The sequence below is a fragment of the Barbus barbus genome (assembly GCF_936440315.1).
Source record: "Barbus barbus genome assembly, chromosome: 13".
Lineage (NCBI taxonomy): Eukaryota > Metazoa > Chordata > Actinopteri > Cypriniformes > Cyprinidae > Barbus > Barbus barbus.
This window is the reverse complement of record NC_136741.1, coordinates 12,107,043-12,125,758: the sequence shown is the minus strand read 5'-3', so window position 1 is coordinate 12,125,758 and position 18,716 is coordinate 12,107,043. Positions and strand designations below refer to the sequence as shown.

The 18,716-nt window shown below is 38.7% G+C and overlaps 3 protein-coding genes across 4 annotated transcripts in view; 1 reads left to right on the top strand and 2 right to left on the bottom strand.

The window, feature by feature from the left end:
* The window catches only part of LOC306879178 (coiled-coil domain-containing protein 40-like), a 32,663-nt gene extending 21,209 nt beyond the window's left edge, over positions 1-11,454 (bottom strand). Inside the window, exons 1-5 of the mRNA XM_079431979.1 lie at positions 11,285-11,454; positions 11,100-11,192; positions 10,749-10,913; positions 10,582-10,665; positions 10,188-10,407 (exon numbers count right to left, since the gene is read on the bottom strand). Of these exons, the coding sequence (XP_079288105.1) occupies positions 10,188-10,407; positions 10,582-10,665; positions 10,749-10,913; positions 11,100-11,189 (559 nt within the window). The 5' untranslated portion in view covers positions 11,190-11,192; positions 11,285-11,454. The remainder of the gene's footprint in view (positions 1-10,187; positions 10,408-10,581; positions 10,666-10,748; positions 10,914-11,099; positions 11,193-11,284) is intronic.
* A 22-nt stretch (positions 11,455-11,476) lies between these two features.
* LOC306879177 (anaphase-promoting complex subunit 11) lies at positions 11,477-13,821 on the top strand. Of its 2 annotated transcripts, XM_079431977.1 has the most exons (4): positions 11,477-11,919; positions 12,216-12,329; positions 12,483-12,624; positions 12,792-13,821. In XM_079431977.1, exons 2-4 carry the CDS (start codon positions 12,221-12,223, stop codon positions 12,805-12,807), a joined length of 267 nt encoding a protein of 88 aa, XP_079288103.1. In that variant the 5' UTR covers positions 11,477-11,919; positions 12,216-12,220; the 3' UTR covers positions 12,808-13,821. The 2 variants fall into 2 exon arrangements, with proteins under 2 accessions (XP_079288103.1, XP_079288104.1); XM_079431978.1 differs by lacking the exon at positions 12,792-13,821 and having other exon boundaries at positions 11,843-11,919; positions 12,483-12,750.
* A 3,161-nt stretch (positions 13,822-16,982) lies between these two features.
* On the bottom strand, positions 16,983-18,045 carry LOC306879447 (protein phosphatase 1 regulatory subunit 27-like; the record flags this gene model as incomplete). The annotated part of the gene is made up of 3 exons (XM_079432399.1): positions 16,983-17,103; positions 17,389-17,539; positions 17,814-18,045. 3 exons carry the CDS (start codon positions 18,043-18,045, stop codon positions 16,983-16,985), a joined length of 504 nt encoding a protein of 167 aa, XP_079288525.1.
* Between the last annotated feature and the right edge of the window lie 671 nt (positions 18,046-18,716).

Genomic DNA, 18,716 nt, shown 5'->3' with positions numbered 1-18,716 from the left:
GCGTTTTCTCTTTAGTCAGAGATGATTGGGGCTTCCAAGTAAATCCCCTATGTCGTCACGACATAACTCGTAGTGACCCGACAGATAGGGAACTAGGGTTACGCGAGTAACCCGAGATGTTCCTTCACCCCTTAAAAGTGTCTTAAGTATTGTAATGATATAATTTTAACATCGGCCTAAATATAGTCTACAGTATGTTCAGTGAAGGGGGCTTGATAAGTCAGTCTCTCTTCACCTTATACCTTCATGAACTCTGAAATTCACCAACAGTCGGTTTTGCTGTACTTTTGCTAAACATCTGAACTCGGTAAAGTGCACACTATTGGGAATCTGTGTTGCAGATTTGGCACATTTTTCAGAAGAAACTTTTAGAGTCTAGAAACTCATTACAGCTAAAGGCACAAGTCTCACCATGTATTTCAAATCTGAGAATGATGAAATTAGTTTTTTTTTTTTTTTAAGACTTTCTTTTTGGGAAAACCAAAGAAAATGTGAGGTATGAATTTAAACATCCAGCATGTTTCTGCTAACAGATGCTGTAAACACAACTTTTGCCTACAGCACAAATGTAACAATGGGGCATTTGTAAATAAAACTATTTCATTTGTTAAATATTGAAGTAATCCTTCAGTAATTTATTTTAGTTGAATCCTCTGTTGACCTGTTATGATTAAATGTACAATACAATACACTGTATTTGAGTTCTACTTGCGGAGTATAAAAAGAATATAGATAAAAATAAATGTTTTGAGTTGCAAATAATTATAATAATAATTCATAATGATGCAATACTTTTACCTTTTCAATTATTTAACCACACTTCAAATAGTGCTTTACATACATAACATACATCTGGAAACACTTCAGGAGTTTTGAAGTCGTCGTCGGATTGGTTGAATTATACAGGTCCTTTTCAAAAAATTAGCATATTGTGATAAAGTTCATTATTTTATCATTTATGTACTGATAAACATTAGACTTTCATATATTTTAGATTCATTACAACACAACTGAAGTAGTTCAAGCCTTTTATTGTTTTAATATTGATGATTTTGGCATACAGCTCATGAAAACCCAAAATTCCTATCTCAAAAAATTAGCATATCATGAAAAGGTTCTCTAAACGAGCTATTAACCTAATAATCTGAATCAACTAATTAACTCTAAACACCTGCAAAAGATTCCTGAGGCTTTTAAAAACTCCCAGCCTGGTTCATTACTCAAAACCGCAATCATGGGTAAGACTGCCGACCTGACTGCTGTCCAGAAGGCCATCATTGACACCCTCAAGCAAGAGGGTAAGACACAGAAAGAAATTTCTGAACGGAATAGGCTGTTCCCAGAGTGCTGTATCAAGGCACCTCAGTGGGAAGTCTGTGGGAAGGAAAAAGTGTGGCAGAAAACGCAGCACAACGAGAAGAGGTGACCGGACCCTGAGGAAGATTGTGGAGAAGGACCGATTCCAGACCTTGGGGGACCTGCGGAAGCAGTGGACTGAGTCTGGAGTAGAAACATCCAGAGCCACCGTGTACAGGCGTGTGCAGGAAATGGGCTACAGGTGCCGCATTCCCCAGGTCAAGCCACTTTTGAACAGAGAAGCAGCACTGGACTGTTGCTCAGTGGTCCAAAGTACTTTTTTCGGATGAAAGCAAATTTTGCATGTCATTCGGAAATCAAGGTGCCAGAGTCTGGAGGAAGACTGGGGAGAGGAAAATGCCAAAATGCCTGAAGTCCAGTGTCAAGTACCCACAGTCAGTGATGGTCTGGGGGGCCATGTCAAATCAAATTCAAATTCAAATTTTATTTGTCACATACATATACATACATAGTACGACATGTAGTGAAATGTATTGTACGACTGTCCAACAAAATTAAGAAAAAACCTCAAGTTTACAAAAATACAAATAGCAAATAGAAAAAGTACAGTAAACATATATATAGAAATAAACTAGCAATAAAATAAAATAACAAATAGATATGAGAATAAAAATAGATATGAAGAATAAAATAGAATATGATTCTATATAGATTCTGTAAAAGTAAAGTGTATGTCAGTGATAAAGTGTCTGTGTGCTGTGCAGTGCAGTAAAGTGTGTAAGTGAGTAAAAGGAATACTAAAGACAAATGGTATGTAAGTCCCACTCATTTATCCTTACGTGACCTTCTACAAATTAGTGCAGATGTAATGAAAATGTGCAAAGTGGAAGTGTGGGGTGATGTGCTTAGAGTGGAGAGAGGTTAAGACTCCGAATGGCCTGCGGGAAGAAGCTCCTCCTCATTCTCTCTGTGTTCGCCTTCATGCAGCGGAAGCGCCTCCCTGAACGCAGCAGAGAAAAGAGTCCATTGTTGGGATGGCTGAGGTCCTTCACTATCTTCCTGGCCCTGGTCAGGCACCGCTTGCTGTAGATCTCCTGCAGGTCAGGGAGCTCGGTGTGAATGGTACGTTCCGCTGAACGCACCACCCTCTGGAGGGCTCGTCTGTCCTGCATAGTGCAGTTCCCGAACCAGGAAGTGATGCTGCCCGTCAGGACACTCTCGATGGTGCAGGTGTAAAAAGTCTTAAGCACCCGAGAGGGAAGTCTAAAGTCCTTTAAGCGTCTCAGATGGTACAGACGCTGCCTGGCCTTCTTCACCAGGGTGCTGGTATGACAGGACCAAGTCAAGTCCTGTGTGATGTGAACACCCAGGTATCTGAAGCTGTCCACTTTCTCCACTGGAGTCCCGCTGATCGTGATCGGCTGGTATGACTGCTCCTGCTTCGTACTGAAGTCCACTATCAGCTCCTTGGTTTTGCTGATGTTCAGGTGTAGACTATTCACCTGGCACCAACTCTCCAGGTTCTTAATCTCCTGTATGCAGGCCGTCTCGTCGTTGTCTGAGATCAGGCCCAACACAACAGTGTCATCAGCAAACTTGATGATGGTGGTGGAGTTGGAAGTGGCCACACAGTCATAGGTGTACAGTGAGTACAGCAGGGGGCTCAGAACACAACCTTGAGGGGCTCCAGTGCTTAGGGTGATGGAGGATGAGGTGTGTTTACCCATCCGTACGGCTTGCTGTCTGTCCTTCAGGAAGCTGGAGATCCATTGGCACAAGTATGTGCTGAGACCAAGGACCTCCAACTTGGAGGTGAGTGTGGAGGGAATTATGGTGTTATACGCTGAACTGTAGTCCACAAACAGCATTTTTACATAATTCCCTTTTCTGCAGTCCAGGTGACTTGTTGTGGTGTGGAGGAGGTGTGAGATGGCATCCTCCGTGGAGCGGTTATGCCTGTATGCAAACTGTAGTGGATCCAGTGTGTCTGGTAGTGATGCAATGATGAAGTCTCTGACCAGTCTCTCAAAGCACTTCATCACCACTGATGTGAGGGCTACAGGGCGATAGTCATTTAGGCAGGTGGGCTGGGGTTTCTTGGGGACAGGAACAATGGTGGACTGCTTAAAGCATGAGGGGACTATGGACTGTTCCAGGGAGAGGTTGAAGATCTCGGTGAACACCGGTGCTAGCTGGTCAGCGCAGGCCTTCAGAACCCGACCTGTGATGCCATCTGGTCCTGCTGCCTTCCTGATGTTCACTCTCCTGAATGCCCTCCTCACGTCATGCTCCGTGATGGTGAACACGTTGTCCTCACCGGCTTCCTCAGCGTGCATGCAGTTAGCACTGCTAGCGCCGTTAGCGTGATTAGCTGCAGCCTCGAAGCGAGCATAAAAAGTGTTCAGCTCGTCAGCCAGAGAAGCGTCCGCATTCCCCGATCTGGAGGGTGGTGTTTTATAGTCCGTGATGGTTCTAAGTCCCTGCCACAGGCTCCTAGAGTCGCCATGTTGGAATTGCGACTCTAGTTTCCTCCCGTAGCGCTGCTTCGCCTCCTCCACCGATCTGCACACGCTGTAAGATGCAGCCTTGTAATCATCCATGTTCCCGGTGATGAGCCCTGTGTTGTAGGCAGCGGAGCGGGATCTCGGGGCGTCGCGGATGGTTTTATCCACCCACGGCTTCTGGTTGGGAAACGTCCTGATGATGGTTTTCTGCACCGTATCATCCATTAGTTTCTCTATAAATCCCACAACCGCTTCCGTAAACAAGCTGACGTCATCAGAGCTGCGCCGGAACATGTCCCAGTCAGCTGCTGGTGTTGGTCCACTGTGTTTTATCAAGGGCAGGGTCAATGCAGCTAGCTATCAGGAGATTTTGGAGCACTTCATGCTTCCATCTGCTGAAAAGCTTTATGGAGATGATTTCATTTTTCAGCACGACCTGGCACCTGCTCAGTGCCAAAACCACTGGTAAATGGTTTACTGACCATGGTATTACTGTGCTCAATTGGCCTGCCAACTCTCCTGACCTGAACCCCATAGAGAATCTGTGGGATATTGTGAAGAGAAAGTTGAGAGACGCAAGACCCAACACTCTGGATGATCTTAAGGCCGCTATCGAAGCATTCTGGGCCTCCATAACACCTCAGCAGTGCCACAGGCTGATTGCCTCCATGCCACGCCGCATTGAAGCAGTCATTTCTGCAAAAGGATTCCCGACCAAGTATTGAGTGCATAACTGAACACAATTATTTGAAGGTTGACTTTTTTTGTATTAAAAACACTTTTCTTTTATAGGTCGGATGAAATATGCTAATTTTTTGAGATAGGAATTTTGGGTTTTCATAAGCTGTATGCCAAAATCATCAATATTAAAACAATAAAAGGCTTGAACTACTTCAGTTGTGTTGTAATGAATCTAAAATATATGAAAGTCTAATGTTTATCAGTACAGAAAATAATGAACTTCATCACAATATGCTAATTTTTTGAAAAGGACCTGTACAGGATTTCCGGGATGCCATGGCACCAAACCCCCTCACGAAAGAAGAAAGCTGTCGTGTTTACAACTGTGATGACAAACGCTTATCACGATCAAATAAACGCTGGATTTTCAAAAGTACGTTAAATATTTAAAGTTTGTGGCATAAAATCTTTAAAATACATCCGAGAGTTTTACAGACCAGTCTGTTATTGTGGCAACATTTCCACACACCGAAACGTGACGCTGAACGAAACGAACTGTGATTGGTTGTTCGACATGTCGGTCAAACGGCTTCATGGGCAAGCCTTGGCCAATGAAAGCTACCACAGATTCCAGACCTTCAGCCGTCAGTCTGAAAGTCTGGCTATGCGAGACTACGCAAACCCCAGCTACGGCCCGGGGAGCAGTGCCAGATCAGTCAACTGTCCCAAGCATCTTTCACACATGCAGTCAACAGTATGCTGACTTTCTCAGGCCAACATAACTAGCTAATAACATCAGTAATATTAGTGTGCAAATCAATGAATGCAGGAGAAGAGGAGAGAGTGTCTGTGTACAGCAGTTAAACTGAATACAATGTTTATATCTCCTTGTTAAATGTAAATTCAGTAAGATTGTTATCCATGTCGGCGCTAATGATGTTCGACTTCGCCAGTCGGAGAGCACTAAAAATAATGTTAAAGAGGTGTGTGAACTTGCAAGTACGATGTCAGACACTGTAATATGCTCTGGTCCGCTCCCTGCTTACTGTGGCGATGAGATTCATAGCAGACTGGCTACTATATACAGGCCACCAGGGCACCAGACAGACTTTATTAAAGAATTTGCTGATTTTCTAGTACTGGCTGCAGAAAAAGTCTTAATTGTTGGCGATTTTAATATCCATGTCGATAATGAAAAAGATGCATTAGGATCAGCATTCACAGACATTGTGAACTCTATTGGAGTTAGACAACACGTTTAGGGACCTACTCATTGTCGAAATCATACTCTAGATTTAATACTGTCACATGGAATTTATGTTAGTGGTGTTAAAATTCTGCAGCAAAGCGATGATATCTCAGATCATTATCTAGTCTTGTGTAAACTCCATATAGCTAAAACTGTAAATTCTACACCTTGTTACAAGTATGGTAGAACCATCACCTCTACCAAAAAAGACTGCTTTGTATGTAATCTTCCTGATTTATCTCAATTCCTCAGCATATCCAACAGTGCAGAAAAACTTGATGATGTAACAGAAACTATGTACTCTCTTTTCTAGCACTTTAGATACAGTTGCTCCTTTACGCTTAAGGAAGATCAAAGAAAACAGCCCGACTCCGTGGTATAATGAGCACACTCGCACCTTAAAGAGAGCAGCCCGGAAAATGGAGCGCAGATAGAGGAAAACAAAACTAGAGGTATTTCTTATAGCCTGGCGGGAAAATACCCTATCCTACAGAAAAGCATTAAAAACTACTAGATCTGATTACTTTTCGTCTCTTCTAGAAGAAAACAAACATAACCCCAGGTATTTATTCAATACAGTCACTAAATTAACGAAAAATAAAGCATCAACAGGTGTTGGCATTTCCCAAAAGCACAGCAGTAATGACTTTATGAACTACTTTACTTCCAAGATCGATTCTATCAGAGATAAAATTGTAACCATGCAGCCGTCAGCTACAATATCACATCAGATAGTGCACTATAGATCCCCTGAGGAACAATTCCACTCATTCTCTACTATAGCAGAGGAAGAATTGTATAAATTTGTTAAATCATCTAAACCAATAACATACTGTATGTTAGACCCTATTCCATCTAAACTACTAAAAGAGCTGCTTCCAGAAGTCATAGATCCTCATTTGGCTATTATTAATTCATCACTGTCATTAGGATATGTCCCCAAAACCTTCAAATTGGCTGTTATTAAGCCTCTCATTAAAAAAACACAACTTGACCCCAAAGATTTAGTTAATTACAGACCGATCTCAAATCTCCCTTTTCTGTCAAAGATACTAGAAAAGGTAGTATCCTCGCAATTATATTCCTTCTTAGAGAAAAATAGTATTTGTGAGGAATTCCAGTCAGGATTTAGACCGTATCATAGTACTGAGACTGCTCTCATTAGAGTTACAAATGACCTGCTTCTATCATCTGATCGTGGTTGTATCTCTTTATTAGTTCTACTGGATCTTAGAGCTGCGTTCGACACTATTGACCACAACATTCTTTAAAATAGACTAGAACACTTTGTTGGCATTAGTGGAAGTGCATTAGCATGGTTCAAATCGTACTTATCTGAACGCCATCAGTTTGTAGCAGTGAATGAAGAGGTATCATATCGATCACAAGTGCAGTACGGAGTACCTCAAGGCTCAGTATTAGGGCCGTTACTTTTCATGCTTTACATGTTACCCTTGGGAGATATTATCAGGAGACATGGTGTTAGCTTTCACTGTTATGCTGATGATACTCAGCTCTATATTTCTTCGCGGCCCAGTGAAACACAACAAATTGAGAAACTAACGGAATGCATAGTCGATATAAAAAACTGGATGACGAGTAACTTCTTACTGCTAAATTCTGAAAAAACAGAGGTGTTATTTATCAGACCTAAAAACCCCACATGTAATAACCTAGAACACTATCTAACACTTGACGGCTGCTCTGTCAATTCTTCTTCATCAGTTAAGAACCTAGGTGTGCTGTTCGATAGCAATCTTTCATTTGTTTCTAGCATCTGTAAAACTGCGTTTATCCATCTCAAAAACTTATCTAAATTGCGACCTATGCTCTCAATGTCAAATGCAGAAATACTAATTCATGCGTTTATGACCTCAAGGTTAGACTATTGTAATGCTTTATTGGGTGGTTGTTCTGCACGCTTGATCAACAAATTACAGTTGGTCCAAAATGCAGCAGCTAGAGTCCTTACTAGAACCAGGAAGTACGACCATATTAGCCCGGTTCTGTCAACACTGCATTGGCTCCCCATCAAACATTGTATAGATTTCAAAATCTTGTTAATTACTTATAAAGCCCTGAATGGCTTAGCTCCTCAGTACTTGAGCGAGCTCTTATTACATTGTAGTCCTCCACGTCTGCTGCGTTCTCAAAACTCTGGCCATTTGGTATTAACCTAGAATATCAAAATCGACTGCGGGTGGCAGATCCTTTTCCTATTTAGCACCCAGACTCTGGAACAATCTACCTAATACTGTTCGGGAGGCAGACACACTCTGTCAGTTTAAATCTAGACACATTTCTTTAACCTGTCTTACACATAACACACTAATACACTTCTATTATTCAAATCCGTTAAAGGATTGTTAGGCTGCATTAATTAGATCAACCAGAACCGGGAACACTCCCCATAACACATGATGTACTCGCTACATCGTAAGAACAATGGCATCTATGCTAATATTTGTCTGTAATATTTGTTTGTTTCTCAGTCCGTGTCCGGATCAGATGGTGGATCGGCACCGGGAGATGATGTATGTGGCCCTGATCGTCATCGGAGGCCAGACATCTGGATGAGCCCGGGGACATATCCCCAGTCACCGTAGCCACCCGATCCAGATTCATTTTCAATGAGCCGAAAAGAATGCACGTCACACCTCTGTTTATCAGTTTGCACTGGCTACCAATAGCTGCTCGCATAAAATTCAAATGTTTCCTGGTGAAAGTCTTTAATGAAATTAAAAGTCATTAATGTTTGCCTACAAAACCACCACTGGCTCTGCACCCCTTTACCTAAATTCATTACGTCAGACTTATGTACCCTCTAGAGAAGCTTGCATTCTGCAAGTGAACGTCGCTTTATTGTGCCATCCCAAAGAGGCACAAAATCACTTTCACAGACTTTTAAATTAAATGTTCCCTTCTGGTGGAATGACCTGCCCAACTCAATCCGAGCAGCTGAGTCCTTAGCCATCTTCAAGAATCGGCTAAAATCACATCTCTTCCATGTTTATTTGATCCTCTAACTCTAGCACTCTCTTTTCTAATTCTTTTCTTTAAAAAAAAAAAACAACTAACACTAGCTTTTCTAATCTTTTTGTATTTTATCTATTTTCCTTTTTATTTATTATGTAATTTAGAAAAAAAAAAAAAAAAAAAAAAAAAAAAAAACAACCTTGCTACATATACTGTGTTAAGCTAATTGAGACTTGTTAACAGCACTTGCATATCATTGCTCTTTTGTTGATTTTGATTGCTTCCATTGTCCTCATTTGGAAGTCACTTTGGATAAAAGTGTCTGCTAAATGACAATGTAAATGTAAAAAAAAAAAAGTTGAAGCATACATAAATAGTAATATTTTAAACATACATTATTAATAATATAATTTTTTCATTTATATGTTTATTATTGAAATGTTGTTATATGCATGTGTCAATTTTATTTAATTTCTTTATTTTCTTAAATATGTGGGTATATAGTATTTATAGAGTTGTAACTTTTAGTTTTAGTTACTTTTTCTTATTTGTAAGTCGCTTTGGACAAAAGCATCTGCTAAATGACAAAAGTAAAAGTATAATAATAATAATAATTAATAATAATAATAAATGCCAAAATCACAAAAACAAGACCACAAAAAAATAATATATAAAATAAAAACAATATTTAAAAAATTAAATCTAACTAAAAATATGAACAAAAAAATAATTGTATATAAATATACAAAATAACACTAGGGCTTTTCACACTGCGCTTAACCCCGGGTTATCATCATCGTAAATTTGCTCAGTGTGAAATGTAGCGGTGTTTGCTTGTTGCTGCTGGATGCTTGGCAACAGACAGCCAATCAGAAATTGAGCAGCGAGGCTGTGTCTTGTCACGTCAGTAACAGGAAACGCACGTCGTGTAAACAGCAGCCGGTGAGAGAAAGGTAGAAATGTCAAAAGACGGAAAGCGAGTGAACTGGAGTGATGGAGACGGTATTATTATTCACTTAAAAGAAATTCCAAGAAATATTAACATACTTTGTTCCGTGTTTTCTTTCTTTTGTATTTTAGTCTGCTAAATGAATAAATAGTCTTTGTTTTCTTGCCTTTGTTTGTCTCATGAGGCTTAAAACGGCTAAAGACCTATGCGGCGACTTTTTTTAATAACTGGAAAGACGCGGGAAAAGCCGTGTAAACAGGTTGCCTGCTGTTCATTCAATCAGTGACTGTAACACCGCAAATAAGAAAGTTAACCCGGGTTTTAGGGATGTACAGTGTGAAACGACTGTTAATGAATACTCAGGATTAACAGTTAACCCCAGGTATAGTATGAGCAGTGTGAAACGTGATTACAGATAACCCAGGATTCCGTTTATCCAGGGTTTAGGATGACCCAGGGTTAACAATTTAAAGTCTGAAAATCCCTACTGGCTCATAGATCTTCTTCTCACCTTGCATCCGTTGTTTGTTAGTCTGACTGGCAGCATCTTGGTACTGATTTTTTACCCCATCCAGCTGGTCTTGGGCCTGGCTACGCTGAGCAGCAGCCTGGGAATTAGACTCATGGCTTGCCTCCAGAGACGCCTGGAGTCTGGCCAACATCTCATGCACCATGTATACTTCTTCAGCAAGTTCATGACGTTTCTGAGCCTCTGCCTTTTCCACCACTATCTGCAGCAGAGCAGTGACAATCAGTTTCTCTAGCCCTTGTTTGTATGCAAGTGTGTGTATATTTCCCAAAGTACAGAAGACATTTCTGCCCAGTGTGTATGTGTAGTTACACATAGAAGCATCATATAAACATTTTCAGAGAAGAAAATACCAAGAATGGTTTTTTTCTATTACCTTCTCACGGAGCTCAAGGTTCAATCTCTCTAGCTGATTTCTGAGGTTGTTTTTTAGTGCAGACTGGAATCTTTTCATTAAAGGCTGATGGGTACAAAATGTACAAAACATGAGACCAGGGGTATCAGATTTTTTTTTTTTTTTACTGCTTAAGCCAGTTTACTTACATGCTCAGGATCCAACACTACAAGTTCTTCCTCTTCGTCATCTTCCTCACTGACGCCCCCTTCTGCCTCAATGCCACTGATCTGCAGCTGGAGGGAGTGCTGTCCACTAAACCCAGCATGATCAGTGCCTCTGTCATAATGGTCTGACTGCTCCATCCATTCCCCCTATGAATAAAATCATTCTACATTAAAACCGACTGAGTTCACATTGCAAGCCCTGATTGCTAGGACAATGGGAAAACTAAACCAAAACGCCGTTATTCACTCGGATATTATCTGTATGATTAATGTCTTTAGTAATATAATAATGTTATACTGATACAAGTGAAAGGTTCGTGTAAGAGTTTAGACCTCCTGAGGCTCAGTAAATTCACCAGGAACCTCTTCCTGCCTGTTCATCGGATCCTCCGGCAGACCTTCATCACACCCACCACTTTCCATCTCCTCATAGTCAAAAATAAAGTACCGTCATTCAACACAGACACACATATAACGAGTAACTGCTAATTGTATGTTAGATCATTTTAAAGTATCACCTGTTTCTTTTGTATCCTTGTCCTGAGTGGCAGAGAGTTACGAATCTTATTTTTCAATATTTATAATCATTTTTTTTTTCAAAAATCTAAAAAGTTATCGTTCAATTTGCAATAATTTCTGGTATCACCCTTTAGCAGCGCGAGATCTGCAGTGTTTCTTTTGCATCTCCGTTGCTAGGAGACGCTAACGTTACACTTCCGGATTCGCTACTCTTTATAAGGAAGACAATCTGGAAAAAAATAAATAAATCTCAAACAACAAGATATAAAACATAGCAGAGGTCCTAAAATTATTTTTATCTTAATTGTCACTTCGTTTACCTTCTTTAAAGATAAAAGACTCTTTAAGGCTATATTTACCTCCCACATATTAGGTGGCAGTGTTGAGTGGAGAGGCAGTGCACACAGGACATTTCTGAAAGGAATTGGTCTGTAAGAACGAATATAAAGGTTACAGGTTTTATTTTAGTATTTTTTTCCTTGTCTTGTTCCACACTCAAGTCCAGTAGGTGGCAGTAAAGCACCTAAGTTGGTTTGCCAACCGCCAAAAGACGATTAAGAAGAAGTGCGAACAAGAAGGAATGGATGTTAGGACAATAACATAGTGAGCTTGATCGATGATTACACTTCTTTGGGTCAGTATGTTTAAACCAGTTTGATTAGTTACTCTCTGTCACGTGTTGAGATTTGTATTACGTTCGTGTTAACAAAAAATTGTACTATTATGGTATTATTCTGTGTCGTAGTAATATGATCATGAAAAGCAGTTTCATGACATGTACCACAGTACTTTTGAATTACCGTGCTTTGCAAAGCATCATGTAAATATCAGGCTACATGAACATGATATTCATTCAGTGCCATGGTATAAGGGACCCTATATAAAATTACTGTTTGTGAGTGCAGTCTCTTCTGTTTTGTGAATTCCCAGAAGAGATGAAGGTTCAAATAAAGCAGTGGAATGGTGTGGCGTCGTGGTTGTGGGTGGCCAACGATGAGAACTGCGGCATCTGCAGAGCGCCTTTCAACGGCTGTTGCCCAGACTGTGGGTAACTTGGATTCACTTCATCTACACTGCCACCTGTGCCTTTTTGTGCAGTTTTGTTATCAAGTCCTGCTGCTGTTTAAGTTCTGCATGCCTAGTTGAACAAAATGTATTCATTGTAACAAAATTAAATGTACTCTCTGGTTTTAACAGGTAAGGTCCCAGGAGATGATTGCCCGTTGGTTTGGGGTCAGTGCTCTCACTGTTTCCATATGCACTGCATCCTGAAGTGGCTGAACTCTCAGCAAGTGCAGCAGCAGTGCCCAATGTGCCGTCAGGAGTGGAAATTTAAAGAGTGAGCTCGCCTGTCAGGCAACAGCACAACACCTGGATTTTCACTGTGAACTCTGCATGCATGCGCATATATATATATATATATATATATATATATATATATATATATATATTTGGACTACTTCTATCGTAGTAATGAATGTTGTTTTCATTTCTTTTTTAATTCAGGGGAGACACTTCCTGAGGAGATTAAATAAGTGCACACTCAGATTGATTTTGTTTGTTTATTGTACAATGGTATATTTTACATCCTACAAATGTAGAATTTTGTTATTAAATATCCCACATAATGAAAATATTTTTAAAAACACATGGTATGATTTTGCACAAAGAAGCTGATATCGCTGATAAAATAACTTCATTTTGCAGTCAAACGGACAGTTTAAATTATGAACACAGTACAGAATGTCACAAGACACATACAATGGTATGCAGTTGTGCATATCTTAAATACCTTGACATAAAATTCCCACAATTTGAAATATTTTAATTAAATTTAATCAACATTTTTACCTTCATTAATTATTTTGGGATAATAAATAGTCAGCCATTCTTTGTTAACAGATTTGTGATGGAGTTGAATTTAAAATGTAACATGCATATTTGTCCACAATTATTGAGAATTAATGACATATGACATATTTTAGGCCAAATCCCAGAAACGAGTTAGCATTTCTGATTCCCATTATCCTGAATGGGTTTTTGGCTAATGTCTGAAATAAGGTAAATCAGAGACAAGCTTTTTTCTACAACATAAAATACATCAGTAATATCCCCATGCATTTAAAAAAAAATCTATTTGTCTTGAGAAAAAAAAAGAGCCAACAAAATGGCTAAAGGAGGATCACACTGAACAGGAAATCTACTATACAACAAGTTGTGCTCATTTGTGAAAATTATCACTATAAACAAAACTTGTAATAATATTTTTATTGGCCACAGAGCTTGTTTTCTGCAATAATTCAAAATCCAATTAATAAATCCAGGCATTTTTCACCTAGAAAAACACATCATCACTGCAGCATTCTATAAGAAAATCAATGGAAATTCTAAAAACATTTTTAAAGCAGCACTTTGCCCAAAGTTATCAGTGAACAACACTGGGATCAGCAAATAAAGGCCTGAATAACATCAGTGCACCAGGCATGAGATCTATGCTGTATTAGTCTTTATGTTGGATAAATCCAATTGTTTCATGAAGACTTTTTGGAGTCTTGTGAGTTTTTCCTTTTCACATCATTCAAGTCCACTGGTATAAAAGCTGAACAGCAGAAACAAATAGTTAGAGAGCATGCATGCTTTTTCAAAATCATATTTCAGATGAGTCTTTAGGAAAAGGATCAGAAAATATAAAACTGCATTCAGTTTTCATTAATCACTGGCAAGATAAGGGCTGAGATACATGTTCAAACAGCTGAGATATATGTTCAAACAGCCAAATATTTCAACCAATAGTTATTATTTATCACTATGTTCCTTCAACAACAAAACACAATCCTCAGGACAAATAAACTAGTTGAACGTACAGCTTAGTGCAGGGTTTGGCATCCTCTCCACATACTTCTGAGGTCCCTGGCTATTGTTTTCGCTTCCCTGGCAAGTCTGCATTTCTCTCATGACACGCTGCCAAGCTGTTGGAAGAAGACTTAATGTTATAGAAAACGAATTCCCCCAAAATATACCCTTCTCTTACAAATAGGATATTTTTGATGGGTCTCTGATATTTGAAAAGATTTCTCATGAGGCAGCTTACTGTAATGAATGAATCGCACATTTTCCTCATGTGCTGGTGTGAGGAGTTCCTCAGTGTTGGTTGGGGAACAGGCTCCAGACGTCTGCTTGTAATTCTGAACCATTTTTTAAACGTGGAGAGCTGCCCACAACACTGTTAAAATTCCTACGCAGTAGTTTACTATTATTAAATAAAATTTAAAACACTTAACCCTTGCGCATCAATAAAAAAAAGTTACACTTAGGTCCATAGTGGACAAAAATGTCCATGTCAAAAAAACAGTCATAAAAATTGGAAGCTTGGGAGCAGAGACTTAAGTGTGGTCTCATTTTAAAGAAGACCCATGGCAGATTATTATTGAAGTAAAAAAAAGTTTAAAAAGTGAAACAAAAAAAAGTTATACAGGTTTAAGTTTATGAAAATTATTTATGAACAATATTTTATGAATATTTTATATATGAAACATGTTGAACTCTAAACCTGCTAGAAAATCAAAGCCATAAATCTAAACAAGTTGTATTGCAAATTTGAGGTTGACATCTCAAAAAATGAGATTTCAGTAAAATTTTGTTTGGGCGGAGTACCAAATGTTCCAGCAAAACTCTGCTGCTGCCCACTGTGCTTGGATTTGTGATTTACAGTAGAGTTTCTCAAGCACACACACTCTATTTTTTTAATGACACACATACAAACCACACTCTGACATCTATTTTTGTCCTCAAGGTCCTGAGTGTGAGTATTGTTTGTACGGAGGGTAAAAAATTTTTTTTTTTTTTTGAAGGAAATGAGGGTGAAATATTAAAATTCCAATAAAAATGAACACCTGAGCCAAAATTTATGCTGTTGGCATTAACACAGGCACACTTATAACAACAAAAAACTGAAACTGAAATGGACAAAAATGTCCATAAGGTCGCACAAGGGTTAAGTGACAGGCCCACTGTGAATTCTTCTATTATTAAATGGGCAACACGGAGTCAACTCCCTGATTATTTGTGTGCTATCTAGGAAGTGTGATAAGCACAAAAATAAGCGGGCTAAAATCTGAATAAAACCGGCTAAAAACTGTAGGAACATGCTTTTACGTGCTGTCATCTAGTTTATATCTAAGTATTTTTTAATTTGTTATTATATAACGTTATATATATATATATATATATATATATATATATATATATATATATATATATATATATATATATATATATATATATATTAATTCTAGCTGTAGTTCAAACTATGACAGCAAACTTAGCTCGGTTAACGTAATTAACGTTACTCCAAGCGTAGTTTTATGGTCAGTCTCACAAACACTAATATAGCATTCAAATAGCAAATGTATTTTCATATTTTCCCATAACATAATATTTTCTAGACTGATAACTTTACCCGGTTAGCTTGGCAAGCTAACGTCAAATACCCTCGGCAAAACACAACAGAAATCGATGCTTAAACCAGGGATCGATTTCAAGTAACTAATATATTACGATTAATGTGACTAAAACTTTTGTGCATTCGAGACTTACAAAGTGGCGTTGAAATCCTTTGTCCCAGCCAAAAAACAATTATCAAAACAACGTACTCCGCTGTGTCTAGCACAATCAGTGATGTCAGATTGGAGAACGAATCATTCTTTTGAATCGGATCTTTTCAATGAATCTCAAACATCGGTTCGCCATCAACATACTACGATGGTTCTAATACATAAACACCATTGAATGCAATAGTAGGAAAACGATTATTTAAACAGCCATAACACAAATAAAGTAATTTGACAATATATTTTCATTGTTTCAAATAAGACACATGTGCAGGGAGAAGGATGATGTTTAAAAGCAATCTTCCAGGACAGTTACAGGACAATATGTTTAAAAGCAATCTTCCAGCAATCTACAGTTACAGGACAATAAAAAAAGTGTGATAGAGATGGTCTGAATCTGATATGCAGATATCAACCCCTAGATATTTTACACAAGTTTAACTTTAATATACCAGCAATCAAATTCTTATTTTAATGATGCACATATACAATTGGGATTTATTACTAATCCTGAAGATTTATGCATTATTATTTTATGTATATTGTGTAGCTATGGACAGACAACAGCCACAATAAAACAGACAGCATTGTTGTTGTTTTTTTATGTATTTTTAAGTATAAAAACATTTAATCCATACATGTATAAAATTAAGACTTTCTGTACAATTTCATGTTTTATATATAAATGGATAAAAAAAAAAACCACATACAATCACAGTGAGCTATTTATCAAACTCTCACTATAGTGCATTAATCTGCCGCTTAAAAATCATGTTTTACAATAGAAAGCATTAACTATCACAAACTGACAGAAAAGCTGTTGTGACTCATTAGCTTACGGCAAGAATATCATCTACACTGGAACAGTTCCTTCTTGTGGAGGCAAGTGCAACTCACATCCTAATCATTGTCATTGGTCCAAATGCACAGGACCAGATAGTTATAACCAGACACTCTGTCAAGGTGTCTCAACTACCAGCTCCACTGCATACACAGTGGCTGTTCCACTCCTTTGCCAGTTTCATCCTTTTAATGTGGCAACTGCCATAACAGATGAGAGCAATCAGAACTTCAGTGTCAGGCAAGTTCAGGCACCACCGACCCCGAAGAGTTCAAGCAGCTCTTTGCTGTCTGGGTCAATAAGGTCAGCAGGCTTCTCCCCACAGTCATTTTCAGCCTCAGTGTCTGCACCCAAAGAAAGCAAGTACCTGAAACAAAAAGAAAAACTTCCTTTAAATCTTTCACAAGTTGCTTGAGAATATAGCTGATAAATGCTCTATTTATTTTTCGTTCTTTTTGACAAGATTTCTTTGCTGAAACACTGCCTTTAAAGTTCTCTTTGATAGAGACCTAAAAAAAAAAAAGCTAGAAATCACAATCACTTATCTTTATTTACTTATTTTCCTAGAAATAGTAATAATCTATTAAATGTCCAGTTATAATTTGTGTTTACCAAAGTCCAAATAATACATTAAATTAAGAAATTTGCTTACTTCGCTATTTCTGGAAAGCCATCACTACATGCCATATGGAGGGGAGTCCATCCATCCTCATCCCTCTGGGTGATGTCAGCCCCAAATTTTACCAGGAGCTTCACACACTCCAGGTTTCCAGATAGGACTGCTTCGTGAATGGCTGCCATGCCTGCACAATTAGCAAGGAGTTAATGTTAAAGGACAGGCTCAGACAGCTTAATTATCAGTATATTAAAGCTTGAGACACTTTGGATTATATTATCAAACAGTCAGATCTAACAAGACAAAAATGGCATTGCCAATTATTAGAATAAATTGCCTTTATTACAGATCAGGGAATGCATAACTGCATTTTAATTACTTGCATGCAGAGTGCCTAGTTGAGTCTGAGCATAGATTTACTTTCCATAGCTGACTCAGTTGAGCATAGTTGATTTTCCTACCTGAATGGTAGATGGTGTCCAGACTCACTCTTCTGGTTCTAATGAAGCGTCCAATTCTCTCCAGCTCTCCTTGACGGACATAATCCTGAAAGACTATGTCATTGGGAAAGTGAACATTGCGAACAGGTTTTATAGATGGCTGTGAATGAAAGCATGACACTGGTCTAGTGGCATTTGGATTGCACCCCTCATATCGCATGGTCTGGGTGACTGGACACTGGTAGTACTTCATCATTCTTTAATGTTCTTGTTCCAAAGATTGGATGATAAATTCTCAACTAATTCTCAGTGTGGCTAAAAGGTTCAGCACAATCAGAGGTCTTTAGAATTTCTTCTTTTCCAAGGTGCCGGTCTTGATGACTGCAGCTTCTCAGTCTGTCTGGTTGTTTGTTTCTTGATGAAGAGCACCTTCCTAGACAGTCATTCAGAAGTTGGTCTGAAGTCAAGGCTCTATGTGTACCCTATATATACCCCACACTAGACTATATTAAGATACTGTCGTCTCATAGCTCAGATGACTGAATTGGAAGACGTGTGGGTGTGATCTGGAGTCACACCCCTACAATTCTCAGCCAATTTAGCAACTAGATCCGTAACCTCAGCTTGTTTTCACACCCCACAGGCCTTTCCTCCTCCTCTTCAGCTAAATTCTCCCACCCCAACTCCTGTTGCCACACAGCAGGGAAGCCAACAGTAATTTCTAGTACACAATGAATGGGGTATAAAAAGGGTTTATAGGTACGACCTGGCAAACGTGAAAGCAAGGACATGTTGATGGTCACAATTAGAATTTAAAAATACTTGAATAAACAGCCTGGCTCTTTATCTGTAAGTTGGCTGCCAGCAAAAAGATGCTCTTGCTCTATTTTCAGATGACCGTTTAAACACATTAATATGTCATGA

Coding starts and splice junctions, on each gene's coding strand:
- LOC306879177 (XM_079431977.1), top strand. CDS start 12,221: ATGAAGGTTCAAATAAAGCAGTGGAATGGTGTGGCGTCGTGGTTGTGG. Junction 12,330..12,482: donor CAACGGCTGTTGCCCAGACT/GTGGGTAACTTG, acceptor TGGTTTTAACAG/GTAAGGTCCCAGGAGATGAT.